Source organism: Ailuropoda melanoleuca, chromosome 8 (assembly GCF_002007445.2).
Source record: "Ailuropoda melanoleuca isolate Jingjing chromosome 8, ASM200744v2, whole genome shotgun sequence".
NCBI classification, from domain to species: Eukaryota; Metazoa; Chordata; class Mammalia; order Carnivora; family Ursidae; genus Ailuropoda; species Ailuropoda melanoleuca.
The window spans coordinates 118675871-118700222 of NC_048225.1; the positions used below are offsets into that span (position 1 = coordinate 118675871).

Consider the following 24352-nt stretch of genomic DNA (forward strand, 5'->3'; position numbering starts at 1 on the left):
AAAGGAAAGACAGCCAGAAGCAATCTACATTGCTTCGTGGGCAGTAGCTAATGGTTCAGATGGATAATCGGGGACCTGGAAGAAACAGGCCTGGAATATTGGTGATAAGAAAGTCTGAGGAAGAAGTAAATGGATGGAACTCTCTCAATGCGCACAGAATGTCCCATGCGAGTACTAAACAAAGCTGAAGCTCAGCATAGAAGGATCTTGATAATCGTCAAGATGACACATTCTTTGGACCTCTGTCAGATCCCTTTCTTTAGTCACTATCTCTGACCAATGGGATCATGAACAAAGTAGGCATGGTGGCAGAGATGGAGAGTATATGTGAGCTCAGCAACGTGAATTCCTACTCACCATGGCTGATCTGGCTATAGCCACTGCTGAGTATCCAACCAACTCAAAGCAGAGCCCCACACTGAGCCCCTGAAATAGCAGCATTTCAACAAATCAGCCAGCCTCTGATGGTGAGTTAATTACACTGGACCACTTCTGTCATGGAAGGGGAACTCTGTTCTCACTCCGTAGAAACTTACTCTTCCTGGCCTCAGTGCTTTTGCCAAAATCAGTGTCTGTGGACTTACACAATTCTTATGTCTTATTCACCATCATGGTGTTTTATAATGCTTCGCTTCTGGCCAAGGAACTTATTTTGCAGCAAATGAAGTGTGACAGCAAGCTCATGCTCATGGAATTCACTAGTCTTACCATGTGATCCATCACTCTGAAGCAGTGGAATGGTCCTTTTGACAATTCAGTTACTGTGCTGTGTGAGTAAAGACGCTCTTTGGAATAAGGGTAATGTCCCTGCAAGGTGCAGCACATTCTCTAAATCGTCAGCCAATACAGGCTGCTGTTTCTCCCTTATCCAGGATTGTGGGTCCCAAAATCAAGGGATAGAAATGGAAAAAGCTCCTCTCACCACTACCCCTCATGATCCACTTGCAAAATTTGTTTCGCCTACCCTGCAACTTCGGGTTCTGCTGGTCTAGAAGGCTTAGTTCCCAAGGGACAGATGTTTCTGCTAGAAGATCCAGCAATAGCTCCGTTAAACTAAGAGTTGATACTGCGTGCTGGCCACCTCAGGCTCCTCGTGCTTAAGAACCAACAAACAGACACAGGGTTGCTGAGCTGGCTGGGGTAATTATGGCCAGGAAGGGAGAACTGGATTACTACTGGACTATAGGAGTTAGAAGTGTATCTGGATGAAGGGCACATTTTATACTCACGTCCTGCAACAAAAGTAAATGGAAAACAACCCAATGCCGGCAGGACTGCCAAAAGCTCAGATCCTTCAAAGGTGAGGATATAGGTCACCCCAACAGGCAAGGAACCATGACCAGGTGATGTACTTGCTGAGAACAAAGGGTATATGGAATGGATGGTGAAAGAAGGCAGTTAGAAACATCAGCTATGACCATATGATCAGTTGTAGAAAGTAGAGTGGTAAGAGTTAAAAATATTCCTTACTTTTATAAATATACATTTGATTACATGTTAACTAATTCTTTTTTTCTCCTCCAGCTACCATCTAACATAAAATGTAGTCAAGGTAGGTATCTTTTCTTTAGTTTCATGGGCCTGCCATAACAAAGTCCTACAAACTGGGTAGCTTAAAACAACGGGAATGTGGGGCACCTGGGTGGCACAGTGGTTAAGCGTCTGCCTTCGGCTCAGAGCATGATCCCGGCGTTATGGGATCGACCCCCACATCAGGCTCCTCCGCTATGAGCCTGCTTCTTCCTCTCCCACTCCCCCTGCTTGTGTTCCCTCTCTTGCTGGGCTGTCTCTCTCTGTCAAATAAATAAATAAAATCTTAAAAAAAAAAAAAAAAAACGAAAATGTATTCTCTTACATCTGGAGCCTAGAAGTCCAAAGTCAGGGTATCAGCAGAGTTAGCTCCACTGGGAAGCTCTGAGGGAAAATCTGTTCCAAGCCTGTCTCTCAGTTTCTGGTGCAACCCAGCAACTTTTGGTGTCCCTTCATTTGAGGTGTATCTCTCCAATCTCTACCACCTGCATCATGCAGCATTCGTTCCTTTGTGTGTGTCCATGTTTCCCTCTTTCTATGAGGACAGCAGTAATGGGATTGGCCTAATCCAACATGACCTCTTTAAGAATTCGATTACATCTGCAAAGACCCTATTTCCAAATAAGATCACATTTACAAGGGGTCTGGGGCTTAAACCTTCAGAAGCACATCTTTTGGGCAAACACAATTCAATCTATAATATCCTTATACCTCAGTATTTAAATTATAGGATATCAAAGACAGAGTGGATCTCAACCAGAGGAGGAATGAACTTCACCCAAGGATGGACTAAGTCACAATATGTGGGGTTATGTACCCTCTGTTGGAGACAGGGTTAGCGTGTTTTCCAGTGTAGAAGTGACAGTTGCATCTTATTAGAGAGAAACATCATTTTCTAATGTCTTTGCCTGGAAGTCATACACAGTTAAAAGAAGTGTAGGTAGACGCCAAGTTGGCAAGGGGGGAGTGTGGTGGTTTCATACAATATCAATTTAGCTAAATCAGAAACTGCATTTTTCCCTTCGGGCTTCACTCTGTGTTAAGCGTTAGCCTTAAGAGAAATTTACATGGGATTTGGCAGGTGGAAGGGAAGCAGCAGCCGCTTTGCTCCGAGGAGGGCACCAGGCAGTACTGTAGCCAGGACACAGTTTCACAGATCTGCTGGCTCACCTGGGCTTAGGGCAGCAGCTGTGATCCCTGCATTACTCCGCCTCCAGTTTCACAAGTCCTGTACCAGGTACGTGTTCATCTCCCTGGTAAAGGGCACCAGACCCCTCTCCAAAGTCACCCATTATCATTGAGGTTGGTCAAAAGCAAACGTGGGTTCTAGATCTTCCTCCAGATTCCACTTCTTTGCCTTCCTCCACTTCATGGCCAGGTTTGCTCCCTGACTGTTGGCTCCACTGACCTACAGGGACTTCAGCCCATTATCAGACACAGAGGCAACATATTCCCATTGACGTCATCACTAGACCCACAGTTGTCTTATCCCTGGAATAAACTCATTTTACCTCAGTGCTTCCGCTTCTGATCAAACCTTGATACACGTTGTCTTTCACCAGACATTGACAAAGGTTGTTGCAGAAAAGGAAATCAGGAACCATGGAAAGCACTGGCATGCAGTCTACCACCTCCATAGGGGAAGGAAGGCTTCTTTTTCCTAAATGCTTTATTCCTGCCCATTCTTCTGGGGGCCAGCACTTAATACTCATTTTCTGCTCACATCCATATATAATGACTGCCTCCAATTAGAGCTTGAAACCACACCTCAACCCGTATTTCCTGAGATTGGTATTATGTGTTTAGGGACTAAGACATAAGTATAATATGTTGTGGTTTATCTATAAAAGCCCATTCACAAGCAAGGTGAAAGCCATATTGCTTACCTCTATTCAATTTAGCTCACAGACATTTTACCATCCAGAAGATCTAGTTAGAGCAATAGATCAGTGTTCTTAGTCAACTTCTGAGTGTGACTCAGGTCCTGGTTCTTTATTCTAATATAGCTTTTCATTTTTGTTTTACTGTAACCTCCAATTTTCTCTTTCCCATATTTTATTACCTTTTCAGAAGGTCATCTTTCCTCATTTTTTGTCAACGTGGGCTGGGCTGTGTATGTTTCTTCCTTCCTGTTTTCCCTTGTACATTCCTCCACTCATCAGCTTTCCTGCCCCACCTCCCATCTGCTCCTCCTGATCCAAAAGCGGCTAAAGCAAGCTCTTCGATGAAACACGAGCTCTCTATCCTGGTTTATATGCACTGATTGGAAAAGTATTAACTGTGGAAATAAATGTATAGAGAGGAGCTGGAACTGTTGTTCTGTTCAACTTAAGGTTAACAGTGCAAGCTGTACTGCTCAACCTGTAGGTAACAAATTCACGATATTGAATCATTAAATTCGCTCAGCAGGAAACCACCGTTGCTGGACGGTGAAAATGATGCATGCATTGGTCAGTCAGAAACTCTTGCTTTCTCAGGAAGATGACACTCAATTATTTCCCAGTTAGCCAAGGCACCTAGCGAGGCCCAGAAACCTGGGAAGTCTGGTTTTTAGAGCAATAGCTTGGTTAATCCATTTTATTTTCATGAAGTGGTTCACATTCCTCATGAAGAAATAGAGGCTAAGTGACTCAAAACAGATTAGCAAGAAAGACCCAAGTCTCTCTCAGAATTCTTGGTATGTGGGTTGGCAGGATTCCTGTCTGCCCCAGGACAGTCTTTTTCTCAAAATCATCAAGTTCAAAAAGCATAAATTATTTCCATGTAGCAAAAACACAGAAACTGTACTGATTCCTCTCATTGCTTTGTTTAAAAAAAAAAAAAAAAGATAGATTAAAGAAAAGGGAAGGGGAAAAAAGCCTTGCAGTCTATCAGAAATTTAACGTTTGGATTTAGAATAGACAAAAAGAAATGCCTAGTAAATCACATGTATTTTATTTTTTTCATTTTTTTAAAATATTTTAAATCACTAATCATGTAACAACTTGACTTCTTACATATGCTCTAGCACCAAGGCAATTGTTAGTCTGAAGAATAGAAAACACCGTAAGAGAAATTTCCTTTTCACCTGATTAGCTCTTTGTCATAAAAATAATTCAAACAGCTCTCAGTTAATTCCTGTTAAGTTCAGTCTTCACTTTTCTCACTTCTAGTAGAAAGGCTATTTTAAAAAAATAAATGTGAAAAAATACTGTTATAGCAGTTCTAAGCAATGCCTACAAAAATAGGTCAAATGTAGTCGTCTAGAACTGGACATGCCCAAACTCTTCAATTCTGTTACTCACCCCAGGCAAATTTCAATTCGCTGTGAATCTTCCCCTTGGCCAAGTCCCTCTAGACATGTATTTTAATAAAACGTAGAAAACACTGACATCATGTTCTTCCCTTACCCCCATGTCCTCTTTTCTGCGCACTGGGAATCCACGGAACAGCAGCTATGTATTAATCAAGTGTGATAGGAAAGTTGTACTCATGGTGCTGAGGTCGATTTGCTGCCTTGCTCTCTCCTCTCCGTGCTTAATGTTACCAAAAGATGTCAAGTGAGCAAGTGGCAAGAGGAGTGGCAAGGGGGCAGGGGAGGGATCGTCAAGACCCCTAAATGGCAAATAGCCAGCCACCGGAAAGGTCACAGAATTCTAACCAATCAATCTGGCAACGACCTCATCACCAGAGCTCAAAGCTGGGGTAGAGGGGGGTGGGGGAATGGGAGAGGCTGGTGATGGGTAGTAAGGAGGACACGTATTGCATGGTGCACTGGGTGTTATACGCAACTAATGAATCATGGAACTTTATCAAAAACCAGGGATGTACTGTATGGTGACTAACATAATATAAAAATAATAATAATAATAAAAGGCTGGGGTAGGCTGGGGTAGCCTGGGGTAGAACTCCCCTTCTCCCTCTAAGGTGACGTCACCTGGGGTTTTCCCTAAGCGGAAAACTGCATTTGCATAAGAGGGTAGAGGGCTGTGAGAACAGAGGGGATCATCACTGGGCAGATTGATAACCGGAGCTCTTTGGTTTCCTTGCTAATTTTTTCCGTGTAGCACTCCGAACGGAGAATATTTTCCCTTCCTCATCTCTTTCCCCTATAAAAATGTGTGTATTTCCAAGTATGTTACATGTACAAGTTACCAGAGGTAAGAGATGCTTGAACCTGAGTTGAGGAAGAGAGGAGGAAAAAAGACACATCCCAAAATGAGTTTCATTTATATAATGAAAATAAATTTTTACACAATCAACAGAAACACATCAAGTTGGGGTTTTTTTTTCGAAAAATATTTTTAAATAAATTTTTGTCTTTTTTTTTTTTTACATTCTGATATACATATGTAACAAGGTTTATGGCACTATAACCAGAATCAAATCAAAAAAAAAAAAAAATTAAAGGAAAAAGGTGGGAAGGAAAGTAATTGATTTTTATTGAATTCCTTTTTATCTCCAAGCTGGCAAATTTGCACTATTTGTCTATTATTCGGCTGCCAGCTCTAACTTGTTTGCACACTCAAAACACCGTATTATTGCACAAGAAGCCAGTGAAGGCATATGGTATAATGGTCAGTTCCTCGCTATTTCAAAAAATTCTCTTAAACCCAAAGAGGGGGGGAAAATAATCCAGAGAATGAAACACACAAAATCAACAGTAATCTTTTGTCTCTTTAAAGAATGTGAAGGGTTCTTAGACCACTTAAGCTGCCCTGATTTTCTCTTTGCACCAGTGAGCACAACAGGGCTTGGTTTGGTTATGTTTTTGTTTCCTGTGTAGATGGCCCGGGCAGCTCTCGGGCCTTCGTGATTCAGTGTCTTTTCTGCCTCTTACTTTTGGTTCTTTTGAATTTGTTTAAGTTGTAGTATCTTCGGTCTATGAACCTGCACAGACTATTCAATCATAAACGCTACAAATAGCTTAAAAGGAAAAGGGGGGAAGAAACAAGTTTTATTATATTTTTATTGTTGGCTTAAAAAAATGACTCCTTTAGCCTCCCTGCTTTATCAGTTCATGGGAAGGAAATCTCAACGGCATCAAAAGATAAATTCTTCTCACACTTGTTAAAAATAAAAAGTTTTAAACAAGTTTTGTTTCCATTCACAAACTTGACCCCCATCTAAAAAAAAAGAAGGAAGGAAGAAAGAAAAAGAAAAAAAAGAAAGAATCCATCCTTCTTTCTCTTCGTCTCTTAATGGAGACGAGTAATCCTTTCCATCCAAACTTTCGTCAGACGACCGTTTCCACGCCCATCAGCTTTGGTGTAAGGATTCGCGGTGTCACACCGTTGTTCAGGTCTTCCTCAAACTCCAGTAATTGCCCCATGAAGTTAAGGTTTGGGGAAATAATTGGTCGTTTGCCTTTGACAAATTTATAAGCATCAGTCATGGTCATCCGAGTGTGCTTCATCAAGTAAGCGATGACGATGGTGGCAGAACGGGACACCCCGGCTTGGCAATGGATGAGAAGCCCCTTCCCACACTGGTGAGCTTCCTCTGGGAAAGGGAGAAAGCCAAGAGGTGCAGAAAGGAAGAAAGAGATGGAAAAAGAGAGATTAGCTTTTATCCAGACTTGACAATGCTATATTCTGCAGAGAGGAAAAAATAAATTCAAATGCCGGGGTGCCCGGGTGACTCAGTTGGTTAAGCATCTGCCTTCAGCTCAGGTCATGATCCTGGGGTCCTGGGATCCTGGGATTGAGCCCTGCATCAGGCTCCCTGTTCACCGGGGAGTCTGCTTCTCCCTTGCCCTCTGGCTGTTGCTCTCCCTGCCTATACTCTCTCTCTGTCAAATAAATACATAAATAAAAACCTTTAAAAATAAATAAATAAATTCAAATGGCTTTAAAACTAAGTATAATTACTAGTTAAATGTGTAGATTTACGTTGCAACCTCCAGAACTGGCTAAAAGCAATATTAGCATGGGTAAGAATTTCTATTTCTCCATTTAAAGAGAGGACTAGGGGAAGGAATCATTCATGACACAGTTCACGTCCCAGGTGGTGGCAACTTACTGAAACCACAGCCACAACCTAGGTAGCTTGCATGTTAAGCAAGCCCCTGATCAGGAAGACCCTTTGATTAAGGATGCTAATTCCAATGGCTAGGTTGTGTGGCTTATCAAAACTAGTGCTGTTAACAATGTCTGTCCCAGCCATGAAAGAGAAAAAAAAAAAAAACAACACATTTCTTTCTCTATATTATAGAATTGCTCTGTACAGGAATTGGTATTAAATGGATAAGGATTTCAGTCTTGCTAAACTCTGAGGTTAAAGAAACAAAACCCAACTGGAAAGCTGCTATGTTCAGCTTCTTACCAGAAAAGCCTATTGTTGCAAATGTAGCTATAAAGTTGGCAGTACGCAGGCACAAGACATCACCTACATCTGAACTGTCCAACCCCCCTGCATCCATGTATGCTGCTCCAACATGGCGGTGACGACAAAGACGGAAGAATTCTAGTGATGGCCCAGAAATCAGAGCAATTAAAAGAAGCAATACTTTATAAGTTTTCAGATATATTAGAAGCTCAGGAGAGTAGCTTGTAGGCACTGCCTAAATGGAATCTTCCTGACATGTCTAGACTAAAAGGAGCCCCAAAGAAAACATCCCTGAAGGAATATCGAGTGGATGAAGAGTACGGGAGGGGAGTAAGGAGGAGTGACCTAACTTAAACCACTTTTTTTTCAGTTTCTTTTTTTTTAAGTTTTTAAGTAATCTCTACACCCAGTGTGGGGTCGAATTCACAACCCAGAGATCAAGAGCTGCGTGCTCTTCCAACTGAGCCAGCCAGGCGCCCCTAACTTAAACTAGTTCTATCGGCTACCCAGCCACGGACCAAGAAAAGAAACATCATGCAAAATTCCATCTTAAAAATCTATGAATTAAGCTTACTTCTCATAGATAAAAGTATCTGAGGAAAGTATTTCCCTTTTGCAATTTCTTCTCTTCAGCACACACAATTTACGGACGTCCATACCAAGACAGGGAGGCATGGTGATAGGAAGATGAGCTGCGGAGTGCTAAGTCTGACCGCTCGTTCCACTACACGTTAGATGAGCAAGTGGGAGTCACCTAGCTCCCCAGAGCTCCAACCCCCCTGTCTACGTAATGGGAGTAATACTCACTAACAAGGCTCAGGGATTATGGGGATAATATCATCCAAAGCAGGAATAAATAAATTGGCACCGTTAAATCCTAAACACACACTCTGCTTAGTTTATAGCAGACTCTCAGCGAATGTCATTATGGTTACAAAAACTGCCGTTTCCCCTAAAGCTCTAAGACCATACGATTTCAGTTTATCTGATGATATAACAACAAGAATAACATCGTGCCTGTGCGGGCTGTGATGCCGAATTATTCTTCAGGTTAAATGCTACTTGTTACTTGTTTTGTTTTCCTTCTAAAAAAAATCAGATAAGCCTGAATAACCTATAAGGAATGCAGGTGCCTTGCTTGAAATCCTGTTGGGACAAGCACGTCTGATGCTACTCATTAAATGGAAAACAATCTCTTAACTTCTCGCAGCTGGAATTAAGTCAGATAAAATTGCAGTCATAACATCATATATCAACCAGAAAGTTCCTCTTCTACTTGGTGACAAGTATTTCTTCCTCGGGACTCAAGGTTTGATTCAAATATTATTAATAAAAAATCTAAGGTGTGTTTGCATTCACAAATGTTGGCATTCGGGAACGGACAGAGCATTGGGAACACTGCCTCAGCACATTGTAGAAAGGCCTCTGCCTTGAAGTCAAGAGTCTTGTGTTCTGCTCCTTTCTTTGACACTAAAATTCCTACGATCTTGGAGAAGTCACTTTATTTTTCTGAGTTCCGTGACCACCCAGACTTTGCTTCCAGACTGAATAGTCCATGGTCCTGCACTGAAGGCACAATTAGCAAAGAAAACGGCTGGGTGACGTGACCAGAACTGCCAACTCTACAGCAAATCTACCAGACCCAAGGCTTTTTTTTTTTTTTTTTTTCTGNATAAAGGAGCACCAAACATGAGTGATTTCTTCCTGGGACAGAGGCCAGTAAGAACCTGCTATAATATTTAGGAAAAGTACTGGATCACCTTTTTGTGGCAATGAAGGTTAGAGTCACTTGAAAAAAATTGTTGAGTGGCTGCTAGGTGCCCACTGTTGCCCCCAAATGATAATTTGAGCCTTAGAACAGTTCGAGGCTATAGAAGCAGCAAAAGTTAAAGTTAAGACTAGAGTTAGGCTGGCGGTTACTTCCTTCTGGAGATTAAAGTCCGCTGTTGTTAGAATTCCCCTCCCTGGGAACTACTCAGGCTGCACAACCTGATCTTTCCTACTTTAGCGAGTTTGGGGCGAGTCTTATGAAATCTAGTACCATCTCGCTGACGCTCACATTTACACCCTTCTGATACCCAGTGTTTAAGAACGGAGACAAAGCAAGTAGAAGGGAAAAACAACTCAGCCCTCCATTCCTGTCTCCTCTGCGCTGACAGGACGCGTACAGACGTTCACTCCAGCACTGTTTAACTGAAAAACATTCTTCAGAAGCAGTCTTTCAGCAAGTGCCACCTTTGCCTCAACCTCGTGTGAAGAAGCTATACCAAGTGCAGATTAACGTAACCTAAGGTAAGGGAGGCGTGGGTGAGTTTGGAGATGGTGCTGTCTTTACTCTCTTTTATCTCTTGCAAGGCACTGAGAGACATGGTAGACCAGATAGCCACGGCACCAGCTCTGGCCTCCCATGCCTTCCTCTCCATTACTTCCCTTGTCAGTCTGGGACAGCACATACCTATGTCCATCCTGACCACCTCTGCATTGAGAACTAGAGGGACGTGGATTCCCCCACCACACTGACTCCCTGTTTCTTTACACCCATCCCACTGGCTCCCATGCATGCATTCAGTGGGCCGTGACTTAGGAGAACACTTTGGCCGCACCAGGTGGCAGAGCCCAAAAACACCTGAGAGCAGCTTTTTGGCAACGCGGGCATAAACCTTGGACTTGATAGCAAAGCAAAAGCCGGGGGGGGGGAGGGGGCAAGAAGATGGAAGAGGAGAAGTCCCCGTGGGAGACAGTTACCGATGAATTCAAAAGCCTCTTCAAAGTACTGCCTCAGGTTCTGCTTGTTGCTGTCGGTCGCTGGCAGCCTCTTGTAGTTGAACAGGCCTTTCTCATAGTGGTAGAGGGGCAGGTGAGTGGTGACGTTGATGACGTAGCCGATGTTCAGCCGCTGCATCGTGTCCAGGTCCTGAGCGTCCTGCTCGTTGCCGAGGAACAGGAAGGGCAAGATGGGCGTCAGCTCTGCATTCTCGATGTCAGGGGTGGTGGGGATGGACTGAGGTAGCACGCTCGAGGCCGCAGACGCGCCGCCCCCCGCCTCGCGGCACTCTTGGAGCTGGAGGGAGTTGTCACAGAGGTTTTCATGGTTCTGCTTAAAACTGCTAAGTCCACCTGGAGCAAACACACAGAAAGTGACAATGACCATCCCTAGAACTTCAGAGCAGGCAGAAGACGCCACTGTCCCCAGAGACATAAGTGTGCATTGTTGCAGACGCACGTTTTTAAAAACAAGGTCAGAACCAGAACGCAAGGCCATTTGGAGATCCAGGACAAGCTTCCGAGGATCTCACCGCGTGCGGCACTTGGGCAAACCGCGGCATGCTCCCCCGGAGAGAGTTCATTTGCAGCACCAGGCAATTTTATCAGCAGCAGATTGATCTGCCTCGAAGAGCCATATGCTCAGCGGCCTACATACAACCTTGTACTTTGGGAGCCAAGGAAACCATGGCCAACCTCCTTGGGCACTGTAGGCATGCGTCTTGCACTCGTCCGTAAGCTGACCTCACCCAGAAAGACAAGTTTGCTCCCAGTACAGCAGAACAGCTTTGGACAGGGACCTTGGAAGACCCAGATTACCTTGGCTATCAACCCAGAAACACAACTTCTTGGCTCTGTGACTTAGGCAAGTTAATCTCTCTCTCTGTCCTTTTGGTTCCCCATCTGTACAATGAAGGTAATAGCATCTACCTTTTAGTGTGACTGGGAGTCTGGACTGAATGAATACAGACGAAGTGTGCCAACCTCCCCATCGACAAGTACGACATCGCTTTGGGGAAATACAGCTTAAGAAAGTGATCTAACCAAAGGTATCCAGCTAGATGTATAAAGAGCATTATCTGTTTTACAGAAAAGGCCAAAGACAAACACAAATTTTTAAAAAAAAGGAAAAGTTATTACATTCATCCAATGGAATATTATGTAGCCATTAAAAGTTGTGAAAGGAATATGAAAACAAAGGAAATATTTCTATTTAATGTAAAATAAAACAAAGCCAATTCGAAAAATGCAAAAAAGAACACTTGTTTAAGGTAGGAAATTTATGAATCAGAGTTTATTAAGTTTTTCCTTCAATATTTGTTACATATATCACACACATGCATAAGCCCAAAGGATTTCGAGAGGGTCAAATGACACAATGTACATAGAAGGGCCAGGAAATCTGAGTTGATACTATTCCCACCAGGTGGGCTCTAATTCTCCTCAAACAACGACATACCCTGACCTTCCTTTTGAAAGGAGGGGGAAGTTAGAGATCTCCTATAAGCTGAAAGCCTCCAGAACACAACATTTATGCCCTCTGATGGATGCTTTACATCTGTCCTGATAGTTTTAGGAGATAAGGCCGGAAACACACAGTGTAGGCAGGATACGGTTGTGTTGTAATAAAGACAGGAAGTCTATCTGTCCAGTAGTTTCTGAATGTAACATCTGCCCTTCCCCATTTCAAGTCTCATCATTGGCATCCTCAGCAGGAAGCTCTGGACTATCACCTACACCGAGTCCCAGGGCTGTGCTCACCCAGTACCCAGCCAGCCAGGCGTGACAACCGGGCAAGTCATATTTTCATTAAGAGGTCCAGCGGTGCCATAAAGATCATTCAAAGAGGGCAAGATTATGGTCACTCACTTCATTCATCAGTAAGTGTCAAAACCTATCTTTGCTTTTTGAAAAGAAAAACAGGAGCTATACATTCATTTCAATGGATTTCTCCATTCCTCCAGCTCCAATATGCCTTTACATATTACTAGTTTACTCTGCTATGAAATCATGATTTAAAAGTTTGTCTGGGCCCTAAGAGATTATTTTTAAAGTAGACAGAAGAAATGGAAAATCAGAAAGACTTCAGTTGTGACTACTTTCTTAAAAAAAATAGAAATTACCCACCATCACCATTACAAACTCCACGAAAGAGACTTTAAAGAGTTATTTTAAAATCCGCTCAGCTTTGCCTCCATAAAATCCAAGTAAACAATTCACACTGATTCTGTGATGGGAACCTAATTCACTTTTTTTTTTTTCTTAAGAAAAAGGCAGTGGTTACACTTTTTCATATAAGATGAGAGGAAAGAACAACAAAATAAATTCAAAAGAAGTCTCAAAGGGGTTGGGGGGACTTTTGTCTGTTCTTATTTAGGGTACTCAAGCTGTAATTTGTCTAAAAAGCAGCTAGTTTAAAAAAAATGCATGCCAAAAAAAACCCACACACAGAAAAAAGCAGCATACAGCTTTTTAAAATTCTGTCTCTACACCTCCTTTCCCCATGACATCAGCTGGAGGCTCCCCACCTGCCCAGTTGCCATAGCAGTTACACAAAGACATACAATGACATCAGTTGGCATGATATCAGCTCTTTGAGTACAAACAATACAAGAACAACTACTTTGTTTAAGGCCTTTGGTGCAACTGTGTTCTGGGGAGCCAATGATGTAATGCTAACAGGTGGCATGGGCCTTCCATTTGCCTAATGGGGGAAAAAAACCCATGGGGGAGGGGAGGAGGGCATGTGAGACAGACAGACACAGAATGCTCCGAATCCCAGGGGGTGCTCATGTACAAAACGACATGTATACTGTATGTTTAAGCCACGTGGGAACTCTGCTCATAGAATATTTGGAGATGGAGAGGATAGAAAAGGAAATGTTATGACTCAAATACATGAGTTGGACAAGGAAATTCTCCTTGAGGGGCATGGAGGAACAGTCTCTGGTTCACTTGTCGGTCTGCTGACCAGCACAGGCACCAGTACTCACGAAGGGTCGTGCATATCCACACACACAGTCACACAACTCTCCCGGGATGGTGCTTCAAGCAAAATCAACAGTCGACTCTCACAATGATGGTTTTTTAGAACGATGTGTGCAGGGAGGGTGTTTTCCTTCTCTTAGGGGACTGGCACTGGAAGCTGGGGAAGGAGGGGAGGGAAGACTAAGGCTAATACGGTTTTCTCTTCCGACCTCCCTCCTCCCACCCTATCCCACTAGAGGCTGAACTGCCTGATCACTTAACGAGGAGCTTTGATTATGTCCTGTTCCTTATTACTACATAAGAACATTCTAACAGGATAACTAACAAGTGAGGTAGAGACAAAGTAGCTGGGGATTAAGAGCACATGTTAGAGGCAGGCAGACCCAGGCTGCAATGTGGATTCTGCCCCATAAGAGCTGTGAGTCCTGCTGCAAATCACCATCCCCCACTAAGCTCCAGTTTACTGATCTGTAAAGTGGGCATAACGTCGCCCACCCCGAGTCGTGGTACAGGCAGCCTATGTAAACATGTTCATATATAACCAGGCACTAGATAAATAACGTCTTCTTACCCTGCTATCATCACTGTCCTTGTCCTCGTCTCCCTTTGATCCTTCCACATTGCAGTCCGTGAGAACCCTAAGGGCTGTACAGTGGTTCTCAGGCCGGACAGCTTGGGTCTGAGTCCCAGCCCTGGCGACACCAGCTACCAGACCCTGAGCAAATTTCTAACTTCCTGGTTCCTCAGTTTCCCCAGATATAAAACAGGGATAATAATCATACCTACCTCACACTCCCGTTTTGAAGATTAGACTAGTTAGTAAAAATAAAGTTATTTTGAAACAACATCTATCCATGGCAAGCACTTTTTTTGTTTTCATTACTTCGGGAAACTGCTGTTTTAAAGATCTAAAAAAAAACCATTTTCTTTTGCTTAATATAAAGACTCTAAGTGATTGGTAAGCTAATATTCCAGAGTTTTTACTTTTAATATTTTATTTAAAAAGAGCTAGGGACCAATGTACCTGAGCCGTTTTAACATTTAAATAATATACTTTTACCATAAAAAAAGCCACAGATGCCCTATCCTTCCTAAGCAAATAGATCTGATTTCATTTGTTTGCCCTCCCTTTCCCAATAAAAACTGCATATTTTTTGAATTCCTGTGTGGTTGTTTTTTTGGGGTTTGTTTGGAGTTTTTTTTTTGTTTGGTTGGGTTTTTCTTGGGTTTTTTTTTCTTTCTTTCTTTTTGTTTTTTTGTTTTTTTGTTTCTGGGGGGTTTTTTGTTTGTTTTTTCCAGAGGAGGAGTATGTTTTAAATAAAGCTGCTCTCGGCCCATCCCTTCCCCCACGCCCTCATCGCCACCGGGCCTTGGCCATCTTCTTACGTACACGATTGCTTGCAGTCACCGTGCAAATATTTTCAAGGCATGAGCAACATTGCTGGGGGCAAACATTTCCAACCTTATCTCAAAACTAGGTTCTCTGCCAAAACCCGCATGGTCAGCACTTTGATTCCGAACGGGAATAACAAAGAAGATTCCACCCCTAAAGAAAAACATGTAGAAATACCAGTCCCGGTTTCTTCCACCAGCAAGGGACAGGCCCACTGAAGCCATGGAGTCTAGTTTTAGTGGGAAAGCTCTTTGTAGACGGGTTTCAGCTCCTGCTGCCGTTTTGGCCATCCTAGAAACAGCAGAGCCTCTGTCATGTGATTCAGAAGCAGTGCTCTGGGTGGGAAAGGAAAGAACCACAGCCAAAGGCAGAATCTGTAAGAAAGAAATTTCCATGTTCTGAAGATGGACAGCACCTTCACACATATGCTCTTTGGCTTCATGCAAAGCTGGAAAGTGAGCGCTCTCCAGAAATGTCCGGAAGACTCTCACTGAAGGTCAACAAATGGAATGAACCCCCAAAGGGAGGTGGAGGGGGGTGAAAACGCAGCTCTTCTACCAGCTTGCTCCGAGCATACTGATTACCCTTTTCTGTTGTCTACTTTCTCTTAGTGGGTGACTAGTCTTCTAGTTTTCAAAATTTTTTAAAAAGATTTATTTATTTATTTTAGAGAGAGAGAGAGAGCGAGCAAGCAGGGGGAGTGACACGGGGAGAGAGAGAATCTCCAGCAGACTCCATGCTGAGCCCGGAGCCCCATGCAGGGCTCGATCTCACAACCCTGAGATCATGACCTAAGCTGAAATCAAGAGCTAGACACTCAACCAACTGAGCCTGGGTGAATAGTCTTTTAGAGTAAAATGGTACTTTGATGATAGTCGCTAAGAACACAGACTCTGGAATCACAGACTGCTTGGTTTTAAAATCCTGGCTGCCATCACTAGCAAGCTGTGTTAAATTGGGCAAGTTACTTCATACCCTGCCCGTGTTTCCACATCCACAATACATGGTTAACCCTGGTATCTATCTCCTAGCCCTCTTAACCTGGATAAAATGCTACATGAGTTAGGTATTATTACTACCAAGGGGAGAGATATTGGTGTAAAACAGACCCAAAAGGATCCTATTTTGTGGGTCCTCCGTGGAAACTGCAATGCATCAAAGCCGACTTTCGAGATTCTATATACACAGGGATCCTTGTGGAAGAAACAAAGCCTGGATAAACTGGGGAGCAGAGGGATGCCAGGCTTCCTGCACTGAAACTCTCACAGATGGGGTCATGATGATGTCATACTTTTCAAGGCAGAAAAATCACTTACCTTCACAGGAGAACTATTTGGGATACAAGCTAAATCCATACAGGATACTGTTCCTGCTTGCTTCACATGGAATTGTCTTTATAGTCCATAGACTATATTTTATAGTAGGACTGATTTCAAGTTCAATGCCAGGTGGTGTCCCCTAAACTGTCTTATAATCCTGTCCCCCGGCAACGTGTGGGGCGGCTGTATTCAAGAGAGAGGATGAGTCAAGTCAGAGCACTGTGCCAGGAGGTATAGGAAGAAACAATGGGATTAAGAAATACTTTTGTTACCCAAGGAAGAGAGAGACTTGGGAGGCTGGGTCCAGCAATTCGGTCAGTGGGACCGTGAGTCAGCGATGAGTCTCCCTGTGATCCCTACAATCATGTCATTTCATTGCTTACATGTGAAATGTCCAACATGTGAAAAGACATAAAGAAGTATCATTAAGCTTAACCTTGATAACGTCAGGACCGTGAATCCAACCAGTACATATTGATGATTTGAGCAAATATTGTTAAGTGTTCCAGGAAGATAAATCTATGTTGCCTCTTGGGTTTTTTTTCTGTTGTTACCATTATTGTTTTTGTTTTTGTTTTTAATTCTCTGGTCTCTTTGATAGGAAATACAAGTTAGCCCCAGATATATTTTAAAAGCCAACTCTATAAGGCAATCTATGATATATAAGGCAGCAGGGGGAAAGCTTTGCCTTGATTGTGAATAGTGGCTCACTCACATGCCAGCCGTATGGCTTTGTGAAAGTTATTGGGTGTTTCTGGACTAGTTTTCCTTAAGTATAAGATGGGAATATTACTACTCAGGTCTCTTGTAATGACTCAGTGAAACTACTAGTAAAATATCCATCCTGGTATCTTTAAGCAGGTATTCAAACCCTATAGCTATTTGGATAAGAACTGTCCGTGGGGCCACAAAGATAAGGAGCGCTCCGGGTGGTCAGGTGCTGGAGGATGACTGTGCTCTGGAGCAGTCAGAGCTGGGGGTTGAGCTAGAGGTGGGAGCTTGAAGGAAGGTACAGTTGGTTCAGAGACGTGAAGAAAAGAACATCTGCCAGCACCAGTCCCCGAGCAAGGGAAAGGGTGCCAAAGCACAGGCCACAGGGCACGCTGCCTACAGCTCTGCTCTTGCGTAAAGGTCATATTCAGTGCTATTGGGTCCCAGCTTAGACTCCACTAATTCAAGAGGAAAAAGCACGCAGAATGGGGGCTAGGTCTGGTGGTTGGCGGTCTCCCCTGGAAACTTCCTTACATTTAGTTATTCGTGTTCTAAGATTTCAGTAGAGGGAGGACATATAAGGTGATCAAATACACATAAATGCGTTCCTGGCAAATTTTCTGTAGATACGTGTATACATATATACACACACACATATTTCTAGAAATTTTAGAAATAGAGATATAGAAAAATTGTGTGTGTGTGTATAAATTTTCTATACCTATAATTCCCCAATTAGTTGAGATGTTCAAAATTTTGCTCGGGGTTACCGCGTAAACTCTTAGTTCAAGCAACTCTAATATGCACACGTGCAGCATCACATTATAACTAAAGCTGAGCTTTCAATACGCACGCATTTTGTTTGTGTATTTTTCTTCCTATGTCTATCTAAATTAACAGCTTTAATAGAACTTCAGTTCTTGGAGAGCAGGAATAGATAGTCTGATTTAAATCCCTCCGTACACAGGGCTTTGCCAAATGTCACAGGAGGACAGGTGGTTTGTTGATAAATTTGATACCAACAACCGTAGGGAAGAAATATTGAGACAGACAATCAATCCCTTTTCAGAAATAATTTATGAACATTAAAAGATCTCTCTGGTGTCGACTTCACTTAGTGACAAATTACAGGTAGAAATTATTTCAAGAATGCAACTCATAGGGGTGCTGGGTGGCTCAGTCGGTGAAGTGTCTCCTTTCAGCTCAGGTCTCCTTTCAACCCAGAGTCCCAGGTTCCAGCCCCACATCGGTCTCCCCACTCAGTGGGGAATCTGCTTCTCCCTCTTCCCCTCCCCCTTCTTGTTCTCGCTGGCGTGCTCTCTCTCTGCCTCTCAAAATAAAATAAATAAAATAAAATTAAAATAAAATAAAATAAAATAAAATAAAATAAAATAAAATCTTAAAAAAAAAATGCCCCTCACAAAACTATCTTCCTGTAACAGACTAAAGGTCACTCTTGTTCTTATCCTTGATATTACTTAATCTAACCAAGTGGTATTTAGTTACGTTTTGGAGAAAATTCCTGAAAAGTTTATACCAGAATTTTCTCAAATTGAGTTAATAATATAGTCCTTTCATTGGACTTCCCGCGGGGCAGATATCATAATTTAGACCACCGATGCTTACCCCAAATAAACACTGCTTGTCTAGTCACTGTCACTTTAACTCGAGTAACTTACTTATTTGTGTATTCTGCAGATTACCTGCCATCACTCCCACCACAATTTAGTAAATTATAAAATCCAGCATTCTGGAAATAAGCTAATACTTGACCATAATGTATACCGAGAACTAAAATCCACTCTTGCTCCTTCCCAGTCTTGGTGCACTTTGAAATGAGCTCTCGACTTCATTTTTGTCTCTATATACTTCCACAGCTATTTTCAATCATTAACTTGTTCGGGGGCCCTTCTTTCTTATGTTTTAAAATACACTGCTTCCTTCTTGGATCAATAAAAATCTTTGTAGTGTCCTCAATGAAAAGGATTTTTGTATAAATCCCTGCCTAAACAGTTGCCTCAAAAAAGTAAACCAAATCAGAAAGACCCAAAGACTGAGGAACCATGATTTTTAAAAAGTCGAAAATGAAGCTCTGATGGCACACCTGCTAAGAAACACTGATCCTGGCACGTTTCTGTCCAAATTGCAAAGATTCTCCCTCTGTCCCCATGACCCCACACACCTCCCGGCTCCAAAGCTGCCTCCCCAGGGCATCCGAGTGCCCTCACTGCACTCGGATGGGTCAGAACAGGGCCCAGGATTACCTCTCAGCCTTGGGCAGGAGGCTAAACAGGCCTTTAGTGCAGTTTTTCACTGCACTAAAAAAGCACTTTCTCCCACGAAGGGCGGTGCCCTTCTAATCCCCCCCTCCTACCACCCCAACTTTAAGGCTTTCATGGGTAACCAGGGTTTAGGGTACCCCAAGTTTAATTTGTGTGTGTTGGAAGAGCACAGGCCGGACTCTGGGAGAGGGTTCTTCACAAGGATGTAAATCTGGGACCTCATGTATTTACATTAGAACAGAAAGCGTTGCCAGAAGCAACAGCTGATGACAGTCATGTTATTTTCCACAAAGACAATTAAACAGCTTCGTGTTATTTTAATGAGCAGATGACTTTTCTGTGAGTGGGATTCGAACTGTAAGATTTCAGAATTCCCACAGCCCCGGGAACCCCTCAGGTTTTTGCAGGAGTCACTGGGACTTGAAGAGAGCACCCTTTGGCCCCCCTTCTCCAGGGCCAGCTCCTGTTTGCTCCCTCTGCTTTCCTCCCTCTCCCTGCCTCCCCGTCCCTCTCTCAGAAACCCTACAGGAGAATAAGGGAAGGAAATGAGAGGAGAGACTCTACCTGGAACGTGTGTGATGGTTGGCCTGCCAAGGAATCCACAGATTATTTTTGAAACCTATTTTTAAAGAGTCCAGGGTAAGGGTGGGAAAAGAGGTCAGGCCCCTTCTCCACCCCGCCCCCCATAGTGAGGCTGGTAATGCTGAGAACCCCATCTTGACACCCACTCTCCCCATTCTGCCAGAAAGGGTCAAGAAGAACCACCTGGAAGCCAGGCGTAAGCCTCACTGACTCCTGGGAGTCAGCCCTCCTGCCTGAGAGGCTGGGACAAGCCTCCCCCTCGCCCTTCCGCCTGGCCTGGACTGGGCATCGCCACTGTCTGGTGGGTCCAGATGCCCCCTTCAGCCGCCCACTCCGTCCAAAGACCCCCTGTGGATTCTCATTTTCGCCTCTGGAACGAGCTTCCCTCCCACTACCATAAATGCCAATGAAAGAGACAGCATGTAATTGTTTTCTTTTCAGGACAGGCTTTGGGATTCAATGGAGTGAATTCCACAAAGAAGGGTGCCTCTCAAAATACAGGCTGGATGTGTGGACAGAAAAGAAGGGGGACCAGAGGGAGTTCCAGCCCCATGTCCCGGGAAATCTGCAAGTTCGGATTTCCTTCTTGTTCCTCTAACCTTCATGTCTAAACCGTCCCAAAGTCTCAGCGCTGACCAACCAGCTCCCAGCAAGAAGGGCACACCCAAACACACAGCTCAAGCCTCTGGGTTTTCTTAACAGACACACCAGAGATATCAGCATATGTTTCCCTTCTATAATCTCTTTTGTCTAAGAGCAAGGCCTCCTAGACTTTTTGGGATTTGAGTAACGGGCTGAGATGCCCCTTCCTCTCTCCACCTCTCTCTGTCCCCATAGGTCAGGGTCCAAAGGGAGGAGATGGATGATAAACATATAAACACACAAAGAAAAAGGTAATGATTAATTATGATAAGGGCCATGAGGTGCCCTTCAGTTCCTGCGAGCTGCGAGAGGGAACTAATTAGTTGGGGTTCAGGGAGGGCCTCCCTGGGGATGAGAAGGGACTGGCTGGCTTGGGAAAGGGATAGAGGGCAGAGAGAACCACACTGTTGGCAAGGGCAGGACACTGGCTAGGCTTGTGGTGACTCAAGGGAGCCCCATGGTTGAAGCCTAATTAAACAGGCAAAGGGAGGAAGTGACCAGTCGAGGTCAAAAAACTCTGCAGACGGCCTCTTAGGGACATTCAGCACTTAGGATTTTATTCTAAGTTCAGCGGGAAGCTCTTGAATGTTCAGAAGTCCACAATAGGGGATTATTATGTGTTTGAAAGGAAAAGGGGATCAAGAGAGAAGGGGGGAAAATTAACTTAGAATTTACCTCTACTCCAAAACCTGGGCAAAAATCATGCCCTTTCTTTCCCAAAATACATCTTTTGTACCTGCTACAGGCTGACCTGTGTCCCCCACCCCATGCCCCCAAATTCACAGGCTGAAGCCTAACATTCCCACACACTCCAAAATGTGGTGGTATTTGGAGATGGAGGCCTTTGAGAGATCATTAGGTTTCGATGAGGTCATGGGGGTGGAGTCCTCATGATGAGATTAATGCCCTTAGAAGAAGAGACCCAGAGCTTGGCGACTATCTATTCACCATCAAGGACACAGCGAGAAGGTGATCATCCGCAAACCAGGAAGAGGACTCTCACCAGAACCAGACCATCCTGGCCCTCAGACCTCAGACTTCCAGCCTCCAGAACTGGGAGAAAATAAACTTCCGTTGTTTAAGTGACCCAGTCTATGGTATTTTACAGACTAATACAGTACCACTTTTCATCACCAATATAGCTTACTTGTTAAAAATATAGATTATAATTCCTACTTTCAAAAAACCACACCCAAACCTATGGATTACCTGAGAACCTGGCCCCTGAGAGCCAAACGAAGTCAGTACCATATCTTAAACTCAAGCCAGAGACATTCCAAGGTCAGGAAGAGGATGCTGCCTATAGGACCAACATGGCCCTCAGAAGCAGATCCATGGAACCTTCCGGAACCTCAGTTCCATGTGCCAGCTGCAAGCGGAGAAGCCCACTCCGTTCCCAAAGACACCTACATCATTCGTTATACACTCCCTGTGGATCAGCTTTGCCCCATGCCCTCCCCGCAGCACCCCCCTGAGCTGAAGAACATTTTTGTTGGACAATTTCTGTGTATTTGGGAGGCCACTCTCTACCACATCAGGGCTCCACCTTTTCTGTTCGCTAAAAAGCTCAATACCGGTTAATCCATCAAGGCGGATTAAGGGAGGGGAAAAAAATCTATGAGATCATACTGGAAGGCGGCAGAGGGAAGAATGTTAACAGGAGGAGAGTGCTATAAAACACAAAGCCATATTTTTCCCAGGAGCTCAACCAAATACTCTCCATTATTGTTTAATTCTCTGAAGAGAGGGAAAACATTCTTTGCTTTTCAGTGCAGAAGTTTAAATAACGAAGCATTGCTAAACAAACAAACAGAGGAAAGCCCAGTGAAGCTATTCATTAAACAGCCCCACTGCACGGAGAGGAGCACAGCTGCTTAGCGCTCCGGCTCCCCCGGGGACCGACATTTGTCTTACACCCCAAATTAAACACATGACAACTTCACAGCAAAAGTATGTTTTCCAATGGGATTTAAGTAGAGTCCAATTAAATAAATCTCTAGAAATATCAAGAGCAAGCCTCAAGGGAGAGCATATTTCTACTGTGAAACATTCTCATTGGAAATTACATTCACAAAAGGTCATCTAGAAACATCCATGGCAAGAGGAGGGGAGGAGAGGCAGGAAGCAAGGCAAAGTGACACACACGAAGCCCGGGTGGCTTCACAACCACTGTGGATGGCAGCACCCGGCCAACAATCCTGGGTGCATCTTAGCTTGCTTTGAATGAAAGCCCCGTGTCCAAACAAACAGCTTGTAGGACGATGTGTTTTAATACGCTCTGGAGGTCAAAGGCTGTAGCTTAGGGAATTCAGGAAGTGGTAGGGGAAAAGATCAAGTGTCAACATCAAAATCTGAATTGTTTTACAGAACCCATGTTTTCAGTTCACGAAAAGCATAGCAACAAGTTCCTCAAGTCACTGAGCTGAATTCTATATTTGGCAAGAATTACGAAGCAAGCCTGAGCATTTAACGATCAACTGCCAGAAAGAGCAGGCATGAGCTCCACTTGCAACGGAGTCCACCCAGCCCACCCGTGCCCCCCCAGTCAGGCCACGGGGTGAGGGCTACGCTCGGAAGGGTGGGCTGGAAGCCAGGGAGGCCTCGGAGCCCAGAGAGATATATGAGGTCACACCAGGTCGAAAGCCAGCAGGTCCACACCTCGTGGACCTCCTTCTGAAAGTAAGGCGCGAATCCCCGAGAGACCAGTTCACCCCTGAGGAGGGGGGCTGGGATGATAGACCGTGGACGTGGACTTGAGGGTAAGTGGAGGGCCGGCCAAGTCGTGGTCAGTTCAACCTGGGACACGTGCAGGGAAGAGCTGGTCTGAGATGCACCCCACACCTGGCACCGTCGCACCGCCCGGCCACATCCCCTCGAAGGCCATGCCAACGCCCCACATTGCTCAGGGTGACAGAAGTCCCAGCGGGCCAGCACTCGAAACAGAGCCCTTCTTTCCACACTTAAGGGATCCTGGGTTCTAGCCCAGGGGCCTCTGCTTCCACATCTATGAAATCAGGAGTTTGGGAGAATCTGAGCTCCAAATGCTAGCACCCGGTAACTTCGACACAGCTCCGATAAACCAGCTCCGGGTGGACGGTGGCAAGAATAAGACAGAGGCTGTCTCACGGTGGGGAGGCCTGGGTGGGCTGCCTCCCACGTCAGGGGCCCCAGCACTTGCTGCTCTCTCTTCCTGGAGTCCTCCCCTCATTCCTCACGTGGGTGGTTCAGACCTCGGATCAGGTGTGGTCTCCCCAGGAGGGTCTTCCCAACGCCCAATTTTCAGCAAACCTTTCCGGTGGATCTTTCGTTTTATATCATCAAATCTCAAAGTTTTGTTGTCTTCAGGGCACTTATCACAATCTGAAATTACTTGTTATTTCTTCACCTGTGTATTGTGATTATTAAAATGGTGAGCCCCACCCCCCACCCCCACCCAAGAATGCCCACATGCTGTTTGTCTTTGAGGGAATGGAGCCTGGCTGTTCACTGTGCTGGGCCTAGCTCTCCGTGGGTGCTGGGCCAGGCCACTTAACCCTCCTGTACCCAAGTTTCCTCATTTGTAAAATGGGGCGAATAACAGTGCCAACAGGCAACAACGGAGTTATTGCAAGAACTGAAGGAGCTAATGCTCGCACTTATTAACAGAAATTATAAAGGTATTGACTGTCTCGCGCCCAGAGCAATACCTGATTCGTATAGGTGCTCATGAAATATTTCTAGACAATGTGATCTTTGGAATGAGATGGGAAAAGGCCAGTTAGTTGACAAGCACCTTTATGTGTGGTTTAGCATGATGTTAGGGATTCGAGAGACTAAAAAAAATTACATATATATAT

At 44.2% G+C, this 24352-nt stretch overlaps 1 protein-coding gene across 1 annotated transcript in view; it reads right to left on the minus strand.

The window, feature by feature from the left end:
- Positions 1-4448: 4448 nt before the first annotated feature.
- The window catches only part of DUSP10 (dual specificity phosphatase 10), a 38041-nt gene continuing 18137 nt past the window's right edge, over positions 4449-24352 (minus strand). Inside the window, exons 2-3 of the mRNA XM_034667212.1 lie at positions 10582-10953; positions 4449-7011 (exon numbers count right to left, since the gene is read on the minus strand). Coding sequence (XP_034523103.1) covers positions 6746-7011; positions 10582-10953 — 638 coding nt within the window. The 3' untranslated portion in view covers positions 4449-6745. The remainder of the gene's footprint in view (positions 7012-10581; positions 10954-24352) is intronic.